Here is a 24,937-nt window from a genome sequence, read left to right on the forward strand (position 1 = left end):
TTTAATAAACTTTATATTTAATTGTGGTCCATCAATGTTGTGGTCCACCAAAGTTATTTTCATCTTTTTGGTGGTTATGACCTTGAGTTAATTACTATTCCTGGGCAGACCTTCACAATCTCACTCGGGTGGAATACTCTAGGGCAGAGTCTGCACTTACTTTGTTTATTCCATTGTCAATCCTGTTGAATTCAGATCGCTTTGAACTTGGGTCTTCCTCTTCCCCCCCCATTGAAACAGGAAAGTGTTCTGCATGTGGTTATGGTGGTTCAGAAGGGTGGGGGGGGGGAAGCCAAGCCTCTTTCTTTCTTTTCTTGAAGGGTGGGGGGGGGAGAGGAGCCAAGCAGGGAACCTCTTTCTTTTCTTGAAGGGGGGGGGGGAGATGATCGAAAAAGGCAGAGAAGGGAGAAAAAAATCCAGGACCAACAGAAGTTGAGAGAAATTAGGGGCTTCTCCTTTAAGGCAAGTTTGTCACATGACCACCTGTGACCAATCACGGGTCCTCTACCAGATTCAAAGCAGCCTTTAAATATTGAGGGTTAAAATCACTCTAGGATATCACACAATAAAGGTAGGGTCACTCTGGATCAATCCTTCTTGCTGCAGAAGGAAATTTTAAATCACCCCAAATCCAAACGGAAATCACATTCTGTGTAGAGGGCAGGGACTGAATCGATCTGGGGTTGGAATAAAAGCTCCATGCAGTTTACACCTAGGTCTCTGAACAGTCCCTTTTAGCTGTTTTGCATAGGTATTAGAAAGTATGCTGGACAAAATGGACCATCTAGACCAGCATCCTGTCTCACACAGTGCCCAACTAGGTCTGATGTTACCTCTTGACACTGGAATTCAGAGATTTAGTGTTCCTGAACATGGAGGTTCCCCCCAGTCACCATGGGTAGTAGCCATTGATAGAAGTCATGGATTTATCCTACTTGGATCTATCTAATCCCCTTTTCGAGCTGTTTATTCCTATGGCCTTCACTACATCTTTGAACAGCGAATTCCACATTTTAATCTCTCTCTGTGTAAATCTCTCTCTGAGCCTCCGGGGAGGGCGGTATATAAGTATGATAATAAGTATGATAAATAAATAAATAAAGTAGTATTTCCTTTTGTCCATCCTGAATTGTATAACAGGGAGCCTGTCTTAGTCACATTTTTATCTAATAAAATCCAAAACATTTCCTACCAACCTGATTAGGCAACTGTCAGATAAATGTCTAGCTTAAGTGGCAATTCTTAAAAGCACATCTCTGTACTGATAAGCAATTGTCTCCTTTCCTGTCCATTTGCCTTTGGTAATTAACAACAAAAACTTGGAGGACCTGCTTCAAATCAAAATCACACATCCAGTGTTTCCAAATCAGTAAGCAATGTGAAGTACTGTGCCTCCCACCATCATTGCCCTGGAGTCCCAAAGCACAATTATGCTTCCTAAGGCATTCTTTTTTTTGGGGGGGGGGGGATATATTTTTTTCTTATGCGGATCAGTCAGACTCACTCATCCTTTAAAAATTTGATCTATGGGTCCTGATTTTTTTTGTGAAAGATGCTAGTTTTGAAGATGATTCAGATATTTGTTCTTTTTATATTACAACATATTGGTGAAGTTTTCCCAAGATCCCCAGTACTTAGGCTTGTGAAATGTTGTACTCATGGGACTTGTATCCACCTGCTTTGCTTGTGGTCTACACAGACATCAGGAAGAAGAGTTGGTTTTTATACTCTGCTTTTCTCTACCAGAAGGAGTCTCAAAGTGGCTTATAATCCTCTTCCTTTGCTTTCACCACAACAGGTATCCTGTGAGGTAGATGGGGCTGAGAGAGTCCTCATATTACTGCTCTGTGAGGGTTATCAGGGCTGTGACTAGCTCAAGGTCACACAGATGGCTGCATGTGGAAAAGTGGGGAATCAAACTGTGCTCACTCTTAACTGCTACACCATGCTGGCTCCCTATGCTGGGAAATGGAGAAAAGAACTCCCTCTTTTATCCTGTATTATAATATCCCCCCTCCCCTTGCAGCTCAGAGCCCCATGGAATTCATTAGAAAATCATCAGAACAAAATTTCTGGATTAAAGATGGAAGAATCCTAACTGGGATGAAAGTCCTCATCTTCTTCCCAAGCAGAATTCTTACATCTGTTCACTCCTAACAATAACTTAATGTCTAGAAGTTCAATTACATTTGCTTGCCTGAAAACTAGAACTGACTGAGGTTGGAAAAGTTGAGTAGAGAGAGTGTGGAGCCACGCTCCTTCCTAAGCAATTTGTTCATATCTGATTTTAGCTTAATAGCAGAGATACCCGGCTTTTCACTGCCCAAAAGTGTATCAAAGCAGTTTACAATTGTCCTCCCTTTCTCTTCCCACACCAATCTCCTCTATGAGATAGGTGGAGCTTTGAGTGAAATTGCTCTGTGAGAACAGCACTATCAGGATTGAGACTAGCCCAAGGTCACCCAGGTGGCTGCATGTGGAGGAGTGGGAAATCAAACCCATCTCACCAGATTAGAACCTGCTGCTCTTAACCACTACACAAAGCTGGATCTTGTGACTTAGCCTTGCTGAGGATCTAATGGCAGTATGGTGGATATCTCTGGGTTGGGAAATACCCGGATATTTTGGGGGTGGAGCCTGAGGAGGCTGGGATTTGTTGAGGGGAGGGACTTCAGTGATGTATAATGTCATAGAGCCCACATTCCACAGTGGCCATTTTCTCCAGGGGAGCTGATATCTGTTTCCTGGAGATCAGTTGTTATCCCAGGAGATCTCCAACTACTACCTGGAGGATTGCAACCCTAAGAATCAGGGAATCTGCAATATGTTTAATCCCAGAGGAGGGAATTTTAGTCCAAACATACAAGATGTTGTCTAAAAAAAATGTCAATTTTCCTTGCATGAGAATCTCCTTTCACTTATTTGGGCCACCGCCAAGGGTTTCCATTTTTAATGTAGTGGGTGAATTATTCGAGTAACATCAGTCCAGTGTAACTGTTCATATCCTAATTGAAGCATTCCATTTTCCATTCAATTTCCTTACTGTGGAAAAAAAATAATTCATGTTTATGCAATGCTGTATAAAGTTCAAATTTTACAGAAGGGAGGGGGAGTAGCCAGAAGCAGTTGGATGGTAAATGGAATGAACAATCTGGACTTGAAGTTGAAATTAGCCACGCACATCTAAAACCAGCTGTTAATTTTAAATGGAGGCAACAGAGCCTCAGACAATCAAAATCCCCCATCCAGTGTTCTGAAATCCATCTTTGCACAATTTTCTTTCAAAGCATTAAAGCTTACTTGTTGGGAGGTTTCCCTGATGGTTTTATCAAATGAGCCAAATAAGCTTCTACAAGGCACCTTATCGTTTAAGATTTTTAACACTGGAACAGAGGACATCCTTAATGAGTTGGGTAGAATATTGTTAATTACTTGTAAGGAAATTGTAGAATTATTTTAATATCACAGTGCTGTTAATAACTCAGAATAATTTAGTTCTTGGATTAAATAGTCTTCTTGCAGCATCTGGGTTGCATCCATGCCAAGATTTAATTGCCAGCCTCTATGGAATGTTCAGACAGACTTACCGTGCAATCCTATACAGAGTTCCTGCACCCTTAAGCCCACTGAACTCACACAGAGCAGATGCTAAAATAGAGGACATGAGTCAACTTCTCAAGCAAAGTGGAGATTAAAAAACAGCTAAATATTTGGGTATATGCTAAATCTTTATTGGCTGGGTAGAATGCCATTGTTAAATTGGACATATTGCCTAAAATCTTGTTTCACTTTATAAATTTACCATTTAAAGTTGATGTCAGTATTCTTTCCTTCTAGGAAAAAATAATTAAGGTTTTTATATAGGCAAATAAACCACCAAGAGTGGCAATGAGGCACTTAATTGTCTTACTAAAAGAGGGAGTCATGGAGTTCCAAATATAGAAACGTACTACAGAGCAGTGAGACTTGCAAAGCACATATAAAAGAATATTCAAGACTTTCTGGCAATATGTTTTTTTAATTTTTCAGTCAAATGCTAGGAAGTCACATTTCTCTGGATCCAAGGGTGTTTTTGTTAATTTTGCTTAAATAATACATATCTTGAGATACAGTATCAATCTTGAATTCATTTATATAAAATAAGAAGATAATACAAGTGGCTGAATGTATGTCTCAGTGGTATAGCACCTGTTGGGAGTACAGAAGGCCCCAGGTTCAATCCTGACATCTCCAGCTGAAAGGATCAGGCTACAAGTGATATGAAAGACCTCTGCCCAAGCCCCTGAAGAGCCACTGCCAATCTGAGTAGATAATCTGATTTGGAGGGATTTCTGGTCTGATTCAGCATGAAGCAATTTTACGGTATTGTTCCTTGGATCAAGAGCTGTAGCAGAAATTGCTTACAAGAACAGTTCAAGTATGTTTCCTTCTGCAAATAGACTCACACAGCATAGAATTGTGGCAACTCCCTCATTCATGAGAGGGAAGGATTATAATCTGACCCTCCAAATATGCTATCCTAGGAGGATCCCAGCCACACAGCATTTTGGATTTGCTCTTGGGAGAAACATGTGTATCTACTCCCTCCACCACAGGTTGATCCATCTCTGCTCAGTGAATGTGAAGCTGCTCACATAAGAGTCAAAATGCTCACAGTGCAAATCACTCAGCTCCTCAGGAGAAGGCCATACAGATTTGTTTTTCTATCTTTGGAACATCTAACATTTTTATCAGTCCTTGGAGGCCAGATATTGATGTGCTCTTTTTGAATTAATGTTGGGATTCCTAACCATTCATTACATTGTGCCCCTGCTGAAGCCCTTCCTCCCCCTGCACTGAGATCCTGATGCAACCTGGGTCTTGGTGTGCTTGGGAATGTTAGTTCCAAGGAGTTTGCAAAAAAGGACACAGTTGAGTCGCAGGACCCAACTTGTGTCACAGTTGACATGTAGTATGATCCCTAGTTAAGTAGAATTACCCGGTTCAGGAAAGAAGGTATTAATCTTTACTAAAAAAAAATTATATATCTGTTAGATTAATACATTCATATGGGTAGCTATGTTAGTCTTTAAATGCAAAATAAAGCATTACAGAGACAGGCAAAATTTATTCCAGTATAAGCCGTCTTGAGCCTGAGCTCAAGTAATTTGATTCATGCATTTGATAAAATCAGCTTTGACTAATTTACAGTTTATCCTGAAATACATTCTCTTATTTTCTATAGTGTTACTGGTGTCATAGTACTTATGTAGTTAGTTTTATAGGCAGATGCTTTCTCCTTTATTTAAATGCATACTAAATATTTTACTTCCTTTCCAGGGCATTGTGACTTATCCAGTCAAGGAAAAATTAAGTTTGTTAATGTAATAATTCTTTCACTCATCATCTCATACTGTCAAGGCTGATTCACTGGGAATGTTAAATAGTCAAATTAGATTATGGACCTCAGGGACAATTGGTTTTGAACTCTTCGGCTCAAAGAAAATAATCAAATTGGTTGTCTTAACCATTTAAAGCTAATTATAAACCCTCTTCCTGAAGTTTAAACATTTGCAGACAGTGTATTGCAGGGGTAGTCAAACTGCGGCCCTCCAGATGTCCATGGACTACAATTCCCAGGAGCCCTTGCCAGCATTCGCTGGCGAATGCTGGCAAGGGCTCCTGGGAATTGTAGTCCATGGACATCTGGAGGGCCGCAGTTTGACTACCCCTGGTGTATTGGATCCAGCTGGCTTTCTCATTAAATCTTACCTAGTCCCTCTCTTTTTCTGTAGCACCTTCCATTTGTATAAGCACATCACATGATCCCCAGCACACCCCTCACTTGGTGATCAAAGGGGTCCACTCCTTGATTTTCCCCTACAGAAAATTCAGTTGGATCCAACAATTTCTGCCTGCCTGTCCGTCTGTCCTTCCACTCTTCCTCTGGAGAGGGGCAGTATACAAAGTAAAATATAAACAAATAGATAAGTAATGAATTGTTAGCTAATGGGAGAACGCACTGAAGAACAACTGCTATATTAAGCTACAGGCTGATGTCATCATGTGTGTGCAAATATTCTACACTAAATTTGGAAAGGGGAAAAAAACACCTGTAAAATAGCTTGGACATTAGGGTTTGACTTGAAAAGCAGTTAGTATATTTACTGTGCAATCCTGTGCAGAGTTGCTTCAGTCCAAGCCTGTTGAAATCATTCGTCTTAAAAGGTATAACTTTCAATGGGTATAAAGGTATAAAGCTTTCAATTGCCTAGCTACATACTATGGTATGTTAATGTGGGTTTGTATGTGATTATATATTAGACTCATGGGGTTAATGTCATAAGGTATTCTCTGAGAGAATGATCAATAATGCAGCAGCAATTGCTTGCTTTCCCTTGGAGATGCACATACATTTATAAAAATTTGCAATGAACCACTGCTCTGTGTGCATGCACGTACACACAGAGCTTGCTTTTAAAAATAGGACTTTAATTTTTTAATTGGCAATTGCTGTATCTGCACATTTGAGCAGAGTGCCAGTGCTATAAAATATTAATGGGAAAGTCTATGAAACCCTATAGCGCATGATTGAATGAGAAAAGACAAGGTTGTAAGGTTGATACTGCAGCAGTTCTAGTGATTGCTGGCGCTGTGCCGTAATTACAATTTTCTGTATTAATACCATTTCAGATTTGGTGTCCTATTTAAGACAGATTTATTTTCACCTCCTTTTGCCCCTGAAAACAAAGACAGAGAATCTCAATCAAGGTTGTTTGTGAAAAATTAGACAGGGACTGTTAATGTTAGATGAAGATTTGTGCAGCTTGTGTGACATTCTATCTACGTCTGTATTATTCTTTTAATTTATTCTGATTGCTCTTGTACACATTGCTGGCAACACTGCTCCCATTGCAGGCTCAGTAATGTGACTATGGAAGTATGAGACTGCTATCAGCCCACCTGCATAAAGTGGTGAAATTTTTCCCTGGAAATATCTAGTTACTCTCATCTCAAAGATCTGAAGGCATCTCCAATAGTGCTCTCAATATCTAGCAATGTTGCTCTGGGAAAGACAATTGACAAGTTATTCCAGAACTCTCTACCCGTCTTGCTTCCCACCCTCCCCCCCTCCGGACTTTTTCCTGGACATATTTCTGGTATCTTAAGTTTCATGCTTGTGATTGCTTTTTAACAGTATTTGTGAAAAAGACTGATAGATCCAAATATGGAGCTAAGTGCAGTGGTAACCCGTCATTCTTTGTGCGAGGTTTTATGAGGTACAGTAAATACAAAACACCCCATAGTTCAAACCTCTGCTTTCTTGATGTTGCTGGAGTCACACCTGCAGATTTATTGGCATGCAACGTCTCCCCCTACTCCACCCTATAAATTATTCTGTGGTTTATTGCCTGGGTTAATTAATCCTTGGTGCACAAACTGGGTAGTATAGGTTCAGGTGGATAGCCGTGTTGGCCTGAAGCAGCAGAATGAAGTTTGAGTCCAGTCGTACATAGAAGAGAAGACCAACTCCTCATCCACAGGTGATTTTCCAGCATTATTGCTATTACTGCTTCAAGCAGAGTCAAAGGTCTGTCTGTATTTGCTCCAATGATAGCACTAACAGCCATAGAATGTGGGGGAGTGGAATTCCTTTTCAGGTTGTCTGCATGCTATAGCCTTTGGGAAGTAGAAGCCTTTGGGAAGTATTATCATTATCATCATCATTATTATTATATGAATTGTCACAGTCAGGTATTTGACTGGTAGATGGTGCTCTGCAATTTGAGAACTAGCTAAGTTCTTGGGTACTGCAAATTTATCTTCACATTATTCTTGCTGTTCCAAGCAACAGTCTTCTGAAGCTGAGCTATTTGCTCAATGCCCAGAATGTCCAGTGACAACTGGCACAATGGTAACCTTCTTCTCCCCGAGGCATTTTAACTCTATTTATTGGTCTTGGTGTTTTGTGACCTCTTTCTTTCCTTCTTTCCTTCTCTCCTCCTCCTCCTACTTTTGCTTTTGCTTTTCTGCTGTTTTCTGGGATTGCATTGTCAGTTATCCAAACCCTATTTCCCATCCCCCCCCCTTCAATTTCTGTATCAGGAAAGTTATACTCCATGTATTTGGAAGTCCCCGAAAAATCTTGAATTCATTTTATCTGTGATCTTGTCTGGTTTGTGCTCCCATGAATTTATGGCTGATAGTAAGTCATACTACTTGCAAAGTTTCCAGTGCAACATAGCAGCAAATCTAATATGACATTCTTTATTGTCAGTGTGAACATGTTGCAACATGCACTGGCTATGTGGTCAATTGTGTCATCCTTAGTCTTGCAAAGTCAATATTGGCTGTTACTGGTCTTCTGAATTTTGGCTTTGGTACTCTTTATTTTGAGGGCCCACCTTTTTACAGCTCAAATGAGTCTTTCCATTTATATCTTCAAATTCCATTTTGGATCTACTTCCATGTGTTTTCACTATCAACATTACTTTCTATGTCTTTCAAATATTACCCATGCAAGTGCTTTTCCCTCCAGTCAACAGAGTGAGGTTTGATTTCAATGTTTTTGTTATCTTCTTCTTCTTTGAAGAACAGTTGGTTTTTATACCCCACTTTTCACTGCTCAAAAGAGTCTCAAAGCAGCTTACAATTGTCTCTCCACAACAGACACTCTGTGAGGTATGTGAGGCTGAAAGAGCTCTGACAGTACTGCTATATGAGAACAGCACTATTAGTGCTGTGACTAGCTCAAGGTCACCCAGCTGGTTGCATGTGGAGGAGTGGGAGATAAAACCCAGCTCATCAGATTAGAAGCTGCTAGACCACTTATGCACTTGGAACTTCACTGCCCCACCCCCCTGTCAGGAGCACAAATCAGGGGCGAATGATCCCCCATGTGTGGGTGCAGGAAGAGGTGGGGCAACCTGCCACGACTAAAACTCCAGCCTGCATCCCAGCATGAAACTTCCAGTGCATAAACGGTCCTACTCTTAACTACTCTTAACTACTACACCATACTCTTTGGCTTCTGTTACCTTAAATAAGTCTTATAAACTTCAATTAGAAGCTTTGCTTTCCTTGGTGTAGTTATTCAGTACTCATTTTTCATCTTCAACTTTTTGCTTAATTTTCAGGAGACCTTTTCTACCTAAATTTCTTGTTAAATTAAGACAATCAACATCACTTCGTTGTCTTAATTTACCAAGAAATTTAGGTAGAAAAGGTCTCCTGAAAATTAAGTAAGAAGCTCAAGGCTTTAGTGAGCGATGCATTGTCATTATCTTGCAACTTTTGTGATCTATATTCCTTCTAATTCTGCCGAAACAGCGATTTCGGGTCAAATGGAAAACGTGGAGAGGAAAGACGCGAAGCACACCAGTTATGCACGGGACAGGGTGCGACGGCGGCAAAACCCAGAGTAACCGATTATGCACGCGGCGATCCCGGCGCCGCTTCTGGTTGCGCCCCAGTCACCCGGAAGCTGCGCTTTCTTCTGCATTTCGCTAACATGGCTTTTTCGGCGGCATGCACCAGAGCTGTGGCCGGTTGCAGCCGGCACCGTGTGTTATTGGTTATTTTAGTCACCGCCATTCCACCCCGAATGTGCGTTATTCCCCCCCGGGCATAATGGGTCATAATGGGTCAATTTAAAGTGTCTTGCTAGTTTCAGTTGTCAGCTGCAGCCTAATGAATGACAGTTGACTGGCTTGAGGATCTCGTGCCTAAATCTGGAATATCGGAAGGGGATCATGGAATTGCTTGGACAGCAAGAGGTCTTGCATTAGCCCTGCTTTCCAAATGCTCCAATTACTGCACAGTCTAGGGAGTTGGATCATTACAAGGTTGTCCTAGAGAACAAGTGCTACAGCTACTTTTAGTCTTAGAATCATCGACTCATAGACTTTGAAGGGGCCATACAGGCCATCTAGTCCAACCCCCTGCTCAACGCAGGATCAGCCCAAAGCATCCTAAAGCATCCAAGAAAAGTGTGTATCCAATCTTTGCTTGAAGACTGCCAGTGAGGGGGAGCTTACCACCTCCTTAGGCAGCCTATTACACTGCTGAACTACTCTGACTGTGAAATTTTTCCTGATATCTAGCCTATCGTTGTATTTGTAGTTTAAACCCATTACTGCACGTCCTTTTCTCTGCAGCCAACGGGAACAGCTTCCTGCCCTCCTCCAAGTGACAACCTTTCAAATACTTAAAGAGGGCTATCATGTCCCCTCTCAACCTCCTTTTCTCCAGGCTGAACATTCCCAAGTCCCTCAACCTATCTTCATAGGGCTTGGTCCCTTGGCCCCAGATCATCCTCGTCACTCTCCTCTGTACCCTTTCAATTTTATCCACATCCTTCTTGAAGTGAGGCCTCCAGAACTGCACACAGTACTCCAGGTGTGGTCTGACCAGTGCCATATACAATGAGACTATGACATCTTGTGATTTTGATGTGATGCCCCTGTTGATACAGCCCAAAATGACATTTGCCTTTTTTACCACGGTATCTTCTTAACCGCTGCATCTTCTCTTGAGGTTACTGTTATTGAAGTACCCAATTGCCAGAGGAACTAACTTTTGTTCAAATACACAGGAATTCAACTGCAGTGAATAATGCAGAATTTAGTAGGTAATAAGTAATTGGTCACACTTTTGCAATTCAAAAAGCTTACTTGCAACAGTTATAATTATGTAAAGATATCTAGAAATTCACAAAGTTGTTTGGATAATTCTCAAGAAAAAATAAGTTTGATGCCCTTCCTCGCTCTGTCTTCCAATTCACTTAGTCAATTTATTGGCACTAGTAAATAAACTTTACAACCTGAGATGCAAGTAAATTAATTGCTGTAACTCAGAATTGCCTCACAACAAGAACATAGCTGTCAAATATTTAATGACATCACATTTTGAATTAGTCCAATAAATTGAAAAATCTATTACTTGTCATCTTTTCTGTTTCATTCTATATGTAATGTTGAGAGATGGCCTTTTCATTAAGGAAGCAGTGAATTAACATTTGGTGGCCTGACAGTTTTCAGGGCACGTAGATGTGATTCTACTATATCACTGATGTGATAAATTAAACACTACCAGGGCCAGCTTCTGGATTTTGGGGGATTAAGAGACCAAATTTTATCCTCCCAATCAGCAAGTGGAAGAGGGGGTTTATCACAAAGAAGAAAAAAACACAGTTTTTTGTACCCCACTTTTTATTACCCAAATAAATGAGTCTCAAAGTGGCTTTTAATTGCCCACCCTTCCTCAACACACAAAAGACACCCTGTGAGCTAGGTGATGCTAAAAGAGTTCTGAGGGAACTGTGACTGCCCAAGGTGACCCAGCTGGCTGTCTTTGGTAGAGTAGAGAACGGAACCTGGTTCTCCAGTTTAGAGACCACCATTCTCAACCACTGCACCAAGCTGGCTCTCAAGTTGCAAGTTCTCTGCCAAGAACTTATAGCAAGCCAGATAAGTGAAGTTTCATGCCAAATTCTTTTTGTAAAACTTCATTCTGTGACTCTCCATGGTATAGATGCTTATTTGATTTATATCCCACTGCATTATATAGACTCAAAGCTTGCATAATTTTTTCAAAATACAAACATTTTACCTCCAAGGGACTCACAATCTCAAGCAATGTTTTCTCAAACTGAAGTCTGGGGATCTCTGGGAGACTGTGAAGGTAGTTTGGGGGTCTGTGAATCCTTTTTGAGTTTGAGCCTTTTTGCACCCACTTGTCTAATGTGGAAATGAAGCCATCTTGGTTTTCTGGGAATGAAGTAGGTACTCCATTTGAGGAGAGCAAAACAGAACCTGCTTTTAAAAAATGGGAACTCATACAGGAATTGTAACGTACTTAATCTCACTTTTATCATAGAGCCAAACTAAATGATAATGTGCCCATGAGTTCACCATGGGGACTTCCTACCATTTTGACAGTGTAGGAATTCCTTTCTTAGCACTGTGGAGGGACCAGTTAGGTGTGAGACCAAAGCACCCAAGGAGAAGGGATTCCTGCCTTCTTCCCTCCATGATATTTCCTTCATACAAAATGATGTTGGTGACATCATGGAGCCCAGAAAAAATGGTTTGAGGGGAAGGGACTACACTGAAATGGACCCCCATGGCACCGTGAAAAGACAGGAATTCTAACCTAATAATGCCTGAAAGTCCCTGTGCAGGCTCATGTATGCATTATTTTCTGACTTGGCCATCAGAGCACTATCTAGTAAATATGCTGATTACCTGCCAAGATCTGATCAACCTTAAGATATCTAACTGTATAGTCCTAATGCAGTAGCTACTTCTGATATAAAATCAATCTGGTTTTTAATCTATTTTCCAGTGCAAATGATATAATCATGGGGCTAGGGAGATTCCACTCTTTGGGACTACAAAGACAGTTTCTACATGAGGAATCAGCCCCTGGACATTCTCCGGATGGTGGCTACTTTTATAGCCCCCTTCACATGATGTCACCTGCATCCCGATGCTGTCCAGGAGCTGCCTCAAGTTTTGATCAGCTTTAACTAGCGATGAGGGAAATCGCCAAAACTCAATTTGCCATCCTCAGTTGTGCATCCCATCCGTAAGCAAGCAGTGAGTAAATAGGGGTTTGCCTGTATGAAGGGGGAAATGAGCAATAGTCCAGGCAGTATTGTCCTGCCCTCGCACCCTCCCTCTATGTGATTCCTGCCCGCAGAATTTCTCTTAACAAAAACGGTGCCATACTTGCAGCAACGTGTACAGGTATCAGTGCACATATCAAACAGCAAATGAAAAAAGCTTTTTTAAAATTACAGTGTGATGCAAAGGAAACATTATTACATTCCATAGTAAATAAAAAGAATTCACAGAAATTCAATCATTTAAGGGCACAGGCTTATGTTGGGAGCAGGCGGCAGCAACCGCCTATACACATTTATTTGTTTATCTTTTTTGGGAAAAGGGTCGGGAAGGGAATTTTATGCGGGAGACCTATTGCCCATCACAAGGTGTCTGTGCTATGGGGATATTTCTTCCGTGCTTAGAATACGCAGATTTATTTTTTTTACTTTACTGGCTGTGCAATGCATGCACATAGCTCTGCCTCTACATGAAATGGCAGTGGCTGCATGCTCCTAATCATCGTCTTACTGTTTTTGTTGCTGCTATTGCAAGATGGTGAACCTGTGGCTTGCTACACACAAACCTTAGCAGGTTCTCACCTGTTTAAAGTTTGTGAACATGCTGATCTGTGTGATAAAGAAGGTGTTGGAATTGACAATGACTTCCTGTAGATACAAAATCTATTTAAAAGAAAGACACAAATGTTTGCTGGTCTGTATGCTACCTCTCTGAGTACCCAGCTTGCTGGGGGGTAAAACGGTAATGACTGGGGAAGGCACTGGCAAACCACCCCGTATTGAGTCTGCCATGAAAACGCTGGAGGGCGTCACCCCAAGGGTCAGACATGACTTGGTGCTTGCACAGGGGATACCTTTACCTTTATGCTACCTCTCCAGACATAGGGCATTGCTAAATAAATGTTTGCTGAAGAACTGCTATAGAATGGAGGAGGTTAGTAGTAGTAGTAGTTATGACTCAGGAGCTCAAGAAGTAGATTGATCTTTACTGTCATTTCATGTAGTGCCTTTCTCTTCAGAAGCAGTATCAACTGTCAATAGAATCCAGCAGAAAAGAACAGGGTGAGTTCAGTCAGGATTGTATGCTTGCCATGGTCCCTAACAACCCTGCCTAGTTGTCCAATCCCTCTGAATATTTTGTTGATCAGGCTTCCTCTGTAGGCCATTTAAGCCTCAGGACCAGCTATTGTCCATGGCTAATGATAGAATCATAGAATGAAGGGGCCATACAGGCCATCTAGTCCAACCCCCTGCTCAATGCAGGATCAGCCCAAAGCATCCAAGAAAAGTGTGTATCCAACCTTTGCTTGAAGACAGCCAGTGAAGGGGAGCTCACCACCTCCTTAGGTAGCCTATTCCACTGCTGAACTACTCTGACTGTGAGAAGTTTTTCCTGATATCTAGCCTATATCATTGTACTTGTAGTTTAAAGCCATTACTGCGTATCCTTTCCTCTGAAGCCAACGGAAACAACATCCTGCCCTCCTCCAAGTGACAACCTTTCAAATACTTAAAGAGGGCTATCATGTCCCCTCTCAACCTCCTTTTGTCCAGGCTGAACATTCCCAAGTCCCTCAACCTATCTTCATAGAGCTTGGTCCCTTGGCCCCAGATCATCCTCGTCACTCTCCTCTGCACCCTTTCAATTTTATCCACATCCTTCTTGAAGTGAGGCCTCCAGAACTGCACACAGTACTCCAGGTGTGGTGTGACCAGTGCCGTATACAATGGGACTATGACATCTTGTGATTTTGATGTGATGCCCCTGTTGATACAGCCCAAAATGGCATTCACCTTTTTTACCGCTGCATCACACTGCCTGCTCATGTTTAGTTTACAATCCACAAGTACCTCAAGGTCTCGTTCACACACAGTGTTACCTACAAGCGTATCCCCCATCCAGTAGGCATGCTTTTTTTTGACCCAGATTTAGAGCATCTTCTTTGCAAGCAGAAGGTCCCAGTCTCAATTTATGACATCCTTGGTTAAAAGGAACAGGAACTGGATGTGTCCTTGGAAAGCTACTTCTAATCAGAGTAACAAAATGAGGTAGCTTCATGTAAACACCACTGAAAAGAATATACAATATAGAGGCCAACTTATGGGTAACTGTCCTGTTCTATTTCCTTTTTTCTCCCCAACTCCCTTTCTTTTTGCTGCTGTCTACTCCTGGAACAGCTTACAATTTTCTGTTCCACAAGCCATTTCTCCTAAAATGTGACATCAAAACTGTCATCTGCAAACCTTTCTTGAATCACTAGACTCATTTTTATGTGCTGTATCTGAGCAGTTAACCCATTTCTACCTTATCTAAACTGTCATTTCTTTTTCTGTCTAAGATTATAAATTATGTTGTCCAAGAAAACTATATCAAATAAATACATGACAATAGTTCAGTAGTAGATATCTGCAGGAAACCTCTGCAATTCTCAGCATCTGGTCTAGGGGTGATATTGCCAGGAGCTGGATAGTACTCTTATCCAAAGTCTCCCTTCAGCTTTAGCATGGCTTGACAATGAATAGGAATGAGCAAGTGATAAAGGTACCAGAGGGCCTCAGCAATTTGGTTTACACGGTTCCCAACTATTAAGAGGGTGGAAGGAGGCTTAACCAATATGCTCAAGCCAAATACAGCATTGGTCTAAGAGACCGTGAAAGACAGAGTTTAAAAAAAAAATCTTTGAGTTATATATAAATACTTTATCTCAAATGATTGTTTCCTCATCCATGGAACTCTAAATATATTCCATATGCTTCTGTCATCTCAGACCAACTTAGAAAGCAGAGTTGGCCAATTTTACACAGTGTGGTATTTCTGCTCCCCTGATTACCTGGGGTGGGACCACAGCTTTTGGTGACTGTTTTTGCTTTGGGATTATGTCTTTGCTTATCCAGTTGCATCTAATCTGATCAACATATATATCAACAAATAAAACATATATGATGGAATCAGAATATCTCTGGGACTCATGGTCATAGAATTATTCCTTAAAGGTGGCAGGTTAAACACAAACAAACAGCAGAAGAATGTGCTGTGTGTGAATCTTCACAAACCCAAGATTTTTAACTAACCCTAGCTAGAAGACTAAAAATCTCTCTACCCTAATTGGGTCTTAATCAGCATGTCAGCCCTGCACTATCAGTCTGGGTATACGGCTACCCACCTCAAATGCTGTTTTCGGTTTTTTTTTTGGGGGGGGGGGTGTTTGTTTGTTTATTTTGTGTAGCTTCATTGTAGCATATGTGTTTGAGGATTGTACTCCTGAATTTGTTCTTCAGAGTTCTTGTTTTTCTTCACTCTCAAACAAACAACACCCTTGCTAAAATATATATACCTTTAAAAGGTTTTTTTCCTCTCTCTCTCGCTCAACAGATACTGCTGGTTATAACAACTTCTACGTTTACTGTAAAAGTTCCTGCCAGGCTGTGAAACATGGAAAACTCCGGGTCCGGTGCAAAACGTGCAAGCAGGGCACATTGACTCTGGCAAGGGTAGGCAAGCGTTTGATTACTGAAAAATGATATTGACTGGTTTTAACTGGCAAATTGGTAAACAGGATGAAGAATCTTTGAAAACCTATATTTAGTTGGATACTAGAACTTGAGGAAATCACAACGATGGCCAAGCTCTGGTTTACCTGACTCAGCAGACCTCCTCTACTCCCGATCCTTGGTATTCTGCACACATGGCATTCCTTACATAACCACTGGGGCACACAGCATGCCTAGCCTGGCCAATCGCTCTGTTCACTTGATTACATAAGTGAGCATGTTTGCCAAGCAGCCCAGTAACTTTACATGGGCTGCCTGCGGGTACCTTCCTTGGGTCACCCGCAAGTGGGAAGCTGCTTAGCTGGGCTCAGGGAAGTGGGGCCAAAGAGATTCTGACTTCTTCACAAAAACAGCCATCCATTTTTCCAGCAGCCCAGGTGGCAGATGCAGGAACCCAACTTGCTCTGGCTGGGGGACAAGGAGGCAGCAGCAAGCAGTGCATCCTGGCCATGCGCCTCAGTCAAAGACAGTAGGCAGGCCCCAAAGGGGTTGGCTGCACAGAGCTTGGGGCCAAACCAGACCTCCTTGCTGCTTAAGGTTGCCAACTCTGGGGTGGGCATTCCCTGGATATCTGACGGAAGAGCCTGGGAGGGCATGTGTTTGTGGAAAACAAGGGGGGGACACATCAGCAGAGAATGCCCTTTATGTTGTCTTTCTGACTGGTTTCTTCCCAGTTGATTACAGACTGGATAGGAGCCTGGAAACGCTGTTTCCGGTCCTCGGGCCACATGTTAGACACGTCTAGTTTAGATGGTCGAGAAATTCAGTGTAAAAGACTTTAGGCAATGCTTCCAGCTGAAATAGTAAGAAGATTTTCTAGTTCTAGATGAGAAGAGTGGAGTTGGCTGCTTCGAAGCGAACAGAATGGCAAGACTACACAATTTTGGCTGGCGGAATAGAGATAGTTATAGGAGCCAGGGAAACAGAGTACCAGAGAAATAATTGTAAATCCAGGATTTCAGAGTGAATCCAGGATAGCCACTCATTAGCATTGCCTGAGGAGCATCTTGGCCTCATCTTCTCCAAAGTATGGCATTACTAGCTCCTAAGAGGACAGCCAAAGATAATTTAGTCAAGATGACTCTGGTGACATAACAGATTTATTACAGTCATCACATTGTCAGAAAATAAAGAGTTCTTCCACATCATTGGATGAGTCATTACCACCTGCTCGAGATTCTCATTTGAGAACAGAGCTGTCAGGAGGCAGTTACCTTTCATCGAGGACTATTTTGCCATGGGTCTTCACTCCCACCTGGTTCATTATTTCAGGCCAAACCTGCAAAGTGCAATTGAACAGCAGTTCTATAGCATGGCTTGGATCTGCTGGTCATTTCTGCTGATACCACAGACTTTTGTCACCCCAGCAGGACTTCTCTGCCCCAGTCTTGCTATAGCCCCAAATGTAGCTCCTAGGTAACAGAAGGCTCCCATTAAAACCCAAGGAGAGAATGTGCAAGGATCATATGCCTTCCTGGAAATCTTCTGCTAGACCAGTGGTCCCCAACCTTTTTATCACCGGGGACCACTCAACGCCTTTTACTGAGGCCCGGTGGGGGGGGTAGTTTACTCCTCTACTCTCAACCACTGCCCTAACGCTCTCTGATCGCTATGCTAATGTTTAAACATCCCTTCAAAATAAGATACACGCCACAACAATGAACATAAGGAACATTTTATTTTCATGGAAATTTTAACTCATGACAATGACAAATCAATGGGAACCCTGAGCTTGTTTCTCCTCAACGAGACAGTCCCATCTGGGAGTGATGTGAGACAAAGGCACCCGAAGTGTGTTGTAAAGGGCCGGGGGGGGGGGAGGGAGAAGGCATCCCTTGGGGCCAACCTCCAATTAATCGAAGGACCACAAGTGGTCCGAAGCCCACAGGTTGGGGATCACTATGCTAGACCAAAGCCCAGCGCTGGTGGTTCTCTTGTGACTAATCATGATTTTAATGTTCGTGGGCTACCTGAGCATTGGAGAGGCATAGTTAGCTTTCATTTGTCCTTTTTTTCTCATCATTTATAAAGTACAATACAACCGTGTTTTTAAATACTTTGAGGAGGAGTTAACAAAAGTAGTCTGTAGCATCAGGCCATACTAGGGAGAAATGGCTAAACCCAGTGCTACTGATTTAGCATTAATAGGAAGTACTGCAGTAAATTGGCAATCCTATGCACATCTATTTTGGTGGCAAGCTTGGTTGTTTTTGGCAATTCAGTTTATTTCCGTGGAATTTCATCTCAAGTGTGCGTGTGTATTTTTCTTACTTCTCTCATGTAGAAATGTAGAGGCTTTTATAACCCTATAGACTGCCAGTTTGGGCCAGCTGTTGCCATAAATGGACATGGGGTTAAGAAGAAGAAGAAGAAGAAGAGTTGGTTCTTATATGCCGCTTTTCCCTACCCGAAGGAGGCTCAAAGTGGCTTACAGTCGCCTTCCCATTCCTCTCCCCACAACAGACACCCTGTGGGGTGGGTGAGGCTGAGAGAGCCCTGATATCACTGCCCGGTCAGAACAGTTTTATCAGTGCCGTGGCGAGCCCAAGGTCACCCAGCTGGTTGCATTTGGGGCATGCCAGATTAGAAGTCCGCACTCCTAACCGCTACACCAAACTGGTAATCATTCCATTCTAGAAACCTGGGCAGTATGTGGATTTCTGGTCAAAATGGCAACTTGAGCTGGATTCTCATTATCACTCCCAGTAAAGCTTTATGTACATGTATACAACCATGTCTCATAAGTTGACCTTGGTGGGGTTTCTTTTCCCCAACATAAAGAATAATATGTCATTAGTGCTTTGCCAATGTAAAAGTTTGCTGCTTGCACTCTGAATTAATAGAGCAGGAGCCACTGTGAGGCTCACAAACATAGAAGCTATATTTCAAATCTGTGCATAAAGGTAAAACTGAAAGATGCAGTATACATTGATTTTCTGTTTCCCTCCCAGTTTTCATTGACTGTTTCAACTTTTGTATATGTTTCAGTAATTAGATGCTTCCACAGCTAATATATCTATGGATTTACTGCAATCCTTGTTATTGGTTTGTTGTTCTGTCCAAAACATTCTGTTCAGCAGTTTGAACACTATATTGGTTTGAATCACATTGAAATTGGAATATGATTTCCTAATTTTCTATGCACAGTGAAGCTAGTTGTTCTCAATTTCTACATGCAAATATTTTGTCATGTGAAAGGAATCTCTAATGTAGGGTCTGTCTTCTTTGCCACGGCATTCTACTACATATTGCCTTTGCATTGCAATCAGAAGAGGCCACCATTGCAGCTGGTGGTGGTGGGGTATTGGAGGAGGTTTTTGAAGCAGGGGAAATTTACAGGAGTAGCATTTTTAGGAGCCTTGTTGTGGTTACCTTTTTATGTCACATAACAATAGTCCAAGACATAGAAACCTCTGAAGAATAAATTGCATTTGAAATGACATCCACGTAAGGCACACTTCTGTAGCATTGGCATTATCCATGGAGCATGTTTTCTCTGGGGCAAATGCCTGCTACTGAACTTCTGTACTTCTGGTTTGGGATTACAGATCTGATACTTAGGTATCTGACCATTCATGACAGGGTCACTTTTAACATGAGTAAGCAATGAGGGCATGTATTTAAGTAATAGTAGCGCAAATGTACACTATATATTACTGCTTAAGACGTCCGTTGTTTTACTTTGTCTTTGGTCTAAAGCATGAGATATGCTTGTATTCTGGTGGTAGGAGGGGAGGTGGTTTGCTTTGTTTATTTCTAGTTTATGTGATAGCTTCTTCTAGATTGCTGCCCAAGCTTCACAGATCCCCATCCCTATCTCTGAATTGCTGTTTGGCTTTATCCTTGCATCTCTCATGGTCATTGTACATTTTATTGCAGCTGCAGAATAATGAGGGTTAAACTATGATTAAGCATCCCCCCTTTCAAGTAAAAAAAACCCAACAACTTTTTTGCCTTGATTGGATCCCACAAAGTTGTGAGAACATTTAAATGATTAGAGGATATGATTGTGAAGTCAGCTAAAACCTATCAGGTAAAAAATAATGGTTCTCAGTGCTTTGTAATATATTTGTTATTCAGAAGTGACCCTACAAGGCCATCGTCAATGCAATGCTGCGCTTATAAGATGGAATAAGGCAGTTTCCCACAGGACTGAAAGTAATGTAATAGAGGTTTTCTTACCTCTTGTATGCACACTCATCCTCCTATTGTTTCTAGCTAGACAGGTTTGGTAGATTTTTTGTTCTATTCAAAATATATGTCAAATTTGTGGGCTATGTATTACAGTAGATAAAGAAAGTCTTACATACTTCTTTTTAAAAGTATTATCTATCTCCAACTACAGTGAAAATCTCTGTAAAATTATGACTGCCAAATGAATCCTTCCTGCTCAGTTTACAAGGCAGGAGTATAACTATTTCATCCATTACTGATTAGTTCCTAGCCATACAGTTAAGAAATATTAAGCACTCTTAAATATTCTTAAGAGGAGAATGTGGTCTTCAATAGGAATGTGAGTTTCAGCTCAGATAAGCCTGAATAAACTTGAATAAATGGCTATCAGCCATTTAAACCCTCCCTTTAGCTTCTCTCCCTATCAAGGGAAAGGAACTGTTACAATGGCTCCAGGTAAAGAGAAGTGATCCCTACCCAATAAGAGGGGAAACAGAAAACAATAGTCATCCATGGATTGTGTACAAAGAAGGATTTTGGGACCTTGGTTGCATGTTCTTGCCTTTTAAACTTTATGTGTTGGTGAAACTCTGAAACCTATGCCTGAGTGCTTATGTAGAAACTGAAAAGAAAGCCTCTCTCCTCAAAGCTTTAAAGACATTGTTGAATTGTAGAAACACTTTTGGTAACAAATGATCTGGTGTTTGTATGAGTGCAAAGTTATCTCAGTTTTATTCACCTCATATAATCCTACACCTGATTCCACCTGACCTTTTCTCCTCCAAGTTAAATAAAAATTTTTATTATGAATTTTCAAAAGTCGTTTGTGTGCCTTCAAAAGCAGAAGACAAGATGATTTTGTCTCTTTCTTGGGTTCCCTGGGACATAAGGGAAAATCCTGCATGTGAGGGAGGAAAGAGGGTGAGATAACGATAGCAACATACAAGTATCTTATTGGGAAAAGTCCACCTAGGCTTACCTTCTGTACTAACAGAAAAGTTTCTGGTTTTGTAGGCAGGACAATGGAATAGAAACTGGTGTTTCTTTCAATGCTGCTAGTTTATTGAATGAAAGCAAGACCTGTTTAAAACCCACATAAAATGTTGCCAGCATTATCTTTCTTTGGCAAAGTACTCTTTTATGGATTGGTAAATCTGGAATGGACAACTTAATTGAATTGAACTTCATGAATGTTCTCTTTTCCTGGCATAAAGACTGACATTTTAAACATTTATAAGTATCCTTACTTTAAAACCCTTTTTAACTGTCATGCCTATTTGCATATTATTATTTTAAGACATGGTGGGAATGCATTTAACATGTATAGGAGTAGAAAGCTGCTGAAATCTTTTTGATAACAAAAAAACCCCTGATTGTAAGGCTGATTTTCATGACTTAATGCTGTATGAGATGTTGGATTTAATTCTTAGAAATTACTATTAGAGTATTTAGAACACTTTGCTTATATTGATAGAGGTGTATTCGGAGCACTTGATTATATTGACAAAGTACCAGTTCAGTTAAGTCTCATTTAGAGCGCATTCTGGTTCAAATAGACTTTTGTCTTCAGTTATTGGAACGTCAGGTTTGATTTTGTTTTTAAATGAAGTTGCAGCATCAGGTGGCTTTTAAAAAGAATATGGAAAAATTACTGAGGGAAAATAAACATATTATTTAATCCCACACCTCTTTTGGGATTTAAGTGCCTCTCTCCAAAGCTGCAATTGCTTCGGGTGTTTTTCCGCAAGACCTAAATGCTGCTCTGGAGAGGTACATGGAAGAGGCATGGAAGGAAGGAAAGGGTATACACTGCCCCCTTCTGAAATCCTTCTATCATATCCAATACAATTACCAGTGGTTCAAATGAGCATTTATAAAACAGAAAAACAAGAGAGCAGGTTTTTTATACCTCACTTTTCACTACCCAAAGGAGTCTCAAAGCACATTACAAACACATTTTTCTTCCTCTCTCCATAACAGATGCCTTATGAGATAGGTGGGGCTGAGAGAGCTCTAACAGAACTGCTCTGCAAGAACAGTCCTAAGAGAACTATGACAAGCCCAAGGCCACTCAGTTGACTGTATGTGGAGGAGTGGGGAACCAAACCCAGTTGTCCAGGTTATTTGGTGCCTTTGCCTTTTAAAAAAAAAGCCCCCCACAGATACACAGATACATATGAGAACATTACCTAATGGTCCACATAGGCTATAATGGAGCAAAAAAAAAACATTCTCAAATATATATTAAGTTTGTATACCATTAACAGGTATTGGGATTCAGGAATAGATGGATTTTTTTGGGTGGGGTGCTGTACATGTGGTTAAAATCATAATTAACAGAATGAGACGATATTAATCACCCTAGGTATAAGTCTGGGAGGTCTCTGTTCTTCCTCCCTTTAGGAAGGTGGCAAGAAGGTTATTAGAGCAGCTATTATTACCTCCCCCCCCAAAAAAAAAACATTTTATGCACATCCCTAGCTAACTTTGAGCATAATAATTAATGAAAAGTATGATTAACACCATAACTATAAGACAATATAATACATTAATATTTTTATATGATAAGCAGACACCAATAGAAAGATATTAAATGTAAAATCACGAAAGTTTCATACTAGAATTTTTCGCTTGATATTTTGCCTTGAGTCTTCTCACAATTTTACTGGCTTGGCCTTTAGAAGCCATAATTGCAACTGACAACTTGTTAGTGGATATTAGTTCATCCGCCAGCTTGGTGTAATGGTTAGGAGCACCAACTTCTAATCTGCTGAACTAGGTTTGATTCCCAGTCCTCCACATGCAGCTATCTGGGTGACCTTGGGCTCAATTGTTCTTACTGAGCAGTCCTGTCAGAGCTCTCTCAGCCTCATCTACCTCACAGCATGTCTGTTGTGGGGAGAGGAAAGGGAAGGTGATTGTAAGTCACTTTGAGATTCCTTCTGGTAGATAAAGGCGGCATATAAGAACCAACTCTTCTTAAAGTAAGTGAAACACTAACAAGCTCTTGAGATTTTGGAGAGAATCCTTAATAAAAGTGAGATAAACTTCTTTGATTCTAACATGAATGGATTCACATTGTTTCTCAGCTAGGAAAATGATCATTTAAGCTGTTCTTCAATCCGATTTAGTCCTTGCATATAGACTTTCACACTTGTCTTTCAATGACAGACTGATTTATCCATACACAGCACTATGGATTACGATCCTATAAACCCAAAGATCAGGAAAGACTGCTTTGCCTGTCACTATCATTAAAGTGTAAACAGCAACAGGAGGAACAGACAAAAACATTCAAAGGCAGGAATGTGTTTCTGCGTGAGCTATGTTGACAAGTTCCTTTGCACATCATATTGTAGCCAGGATAAAAAATGTTTTTGTTTTTTGTTTTAATGTAGAAAGTTGGACAATAGATACTGAGTGACTGCATAACAGCAAATTCAATGTATAAAAGTGTCTGATTAAATGAAAAAAAATATATGCCAGTTCTGCTGCATTCCATTTAAAAGAAATATAGTTTGCAGAATAAAAACACCTATATCCATTGAATATGTAAAGTTTCATTTTAACTGCACCATATTTCTTGTATTAATCTATGTTTCTTCAAAATGGCTATGAAGGACCCTTTGTTTTTACCCTTTGGCAAAATTCTGAATGCAGTGACTTGCCTAGAGGAGTGATCTGCTCAACAGTTCAATGTATTTGAGGTTCTCTCTTACCAAAGCTACAGTATAATGTATAGCGGACATATAATGTGACTTGCGCCTATAATAGGGTACCACGTGAGAGAGGGATGTTCACCTATGGAGATACAAAACAATATAAAGCAAGAACTGTACTCATAACGTTTATACCAGGCCCAATGTTTTTTCTTTTCATTTTTTAAATGCAAGGCATTTGTAACTGGGTCTCTGGGGACACTGATTTGAAGTATGGATCTGTGTAATCCAGAGCTACTTTCTCCCCCTAAAAGGCTTCAGTACTTCTCCTTATCACTGATAATTATTTGGGTAAGGATTTCCAACTTGGTTTTAATTTCATATGAATTTATTTCAGTGAAATAACAATTCTAGATTTTAGTCAGTTTGAGGGGAAAAAGCATCTTTCATGTAGCACCTCAAATTATAACTCTGTTAGCTTTCTGGGATATTCCACACAAAGCTGTGTAGCCTCATGGTATGGGCCCAGGTATACTAAAAAAACTAGCAATTACTGCAGCCTTTCTTTATGTGAAGCACTATAGCTGTGTTCTCAAGTTACAATGAAATCACAGGAAATCCACATACAGTATTCTTTAATACACACATGGGCTAATTTTAATAGTACATACAATACTTGTACAGCTAAAAGTGCGATACCAGCCCCACATTTATCTAGGCACTGGTCCCTGGTTTCAGTTGGAATGTAAACTTGTGTTCACTCTTTCTTGCAATCAGATGAACACCTACATATGAAAGAAGTTTGTACATTCAGTGTGACATGCAAGCAGAACCGGGTTATAGTGTTAAGAGTTCCTGTACCTCTTTAATAGAGCCTCTTGTGGCGCAGAGTGGTAAGGCAGCAGACATGCAGTCTGAAGCTCTGCCCATGAGTTCAATCCCAGCAGCC

The 24,937-nt window shown here is 40.8% G+C and overlaps 1 protein-coding gene across 3 annotated transcripts in view; it reads left to right on the forward strand.

Moving 5' to 3' along the window:
* Positions 1–24,937, forward strand: part of PRKN (parkin RBR E3 ubiquitin protein ligase) — a 951,947-nt gene that overhangs the window by 334,350 nt on the left and 592,660 nt on the right. For all 3 annotated transcript variants that reach the window (XM_077348081.1, XM_077348097.1, XM_077348089.1), the window contains exon 4: positions 15,978–16,096. In XM_077348081.1, coding sequence (XP_077204196.1) covers positions 15,978–16,096 — 119 coding nt within the window. The remainder of the gene's footprint in view (positions 1–15,977; positions 16,097–24,937) is intronic.

This window comes from Paroedura picta, chromosome 1 (assembly GCF_049243985.1).
Source record: "Paroedura picta isolate Pp20150507F chromosome 1, Ppicta_v3.0, whole genome shotgun sequence".
Classification (NCBI taxonomy): domain Eukaryota; kingdom Metazoa; phylum Chordata; class Lepidosauria; order Squamata; family Gekkonidae; genus Paroedura; species Paroedura picta.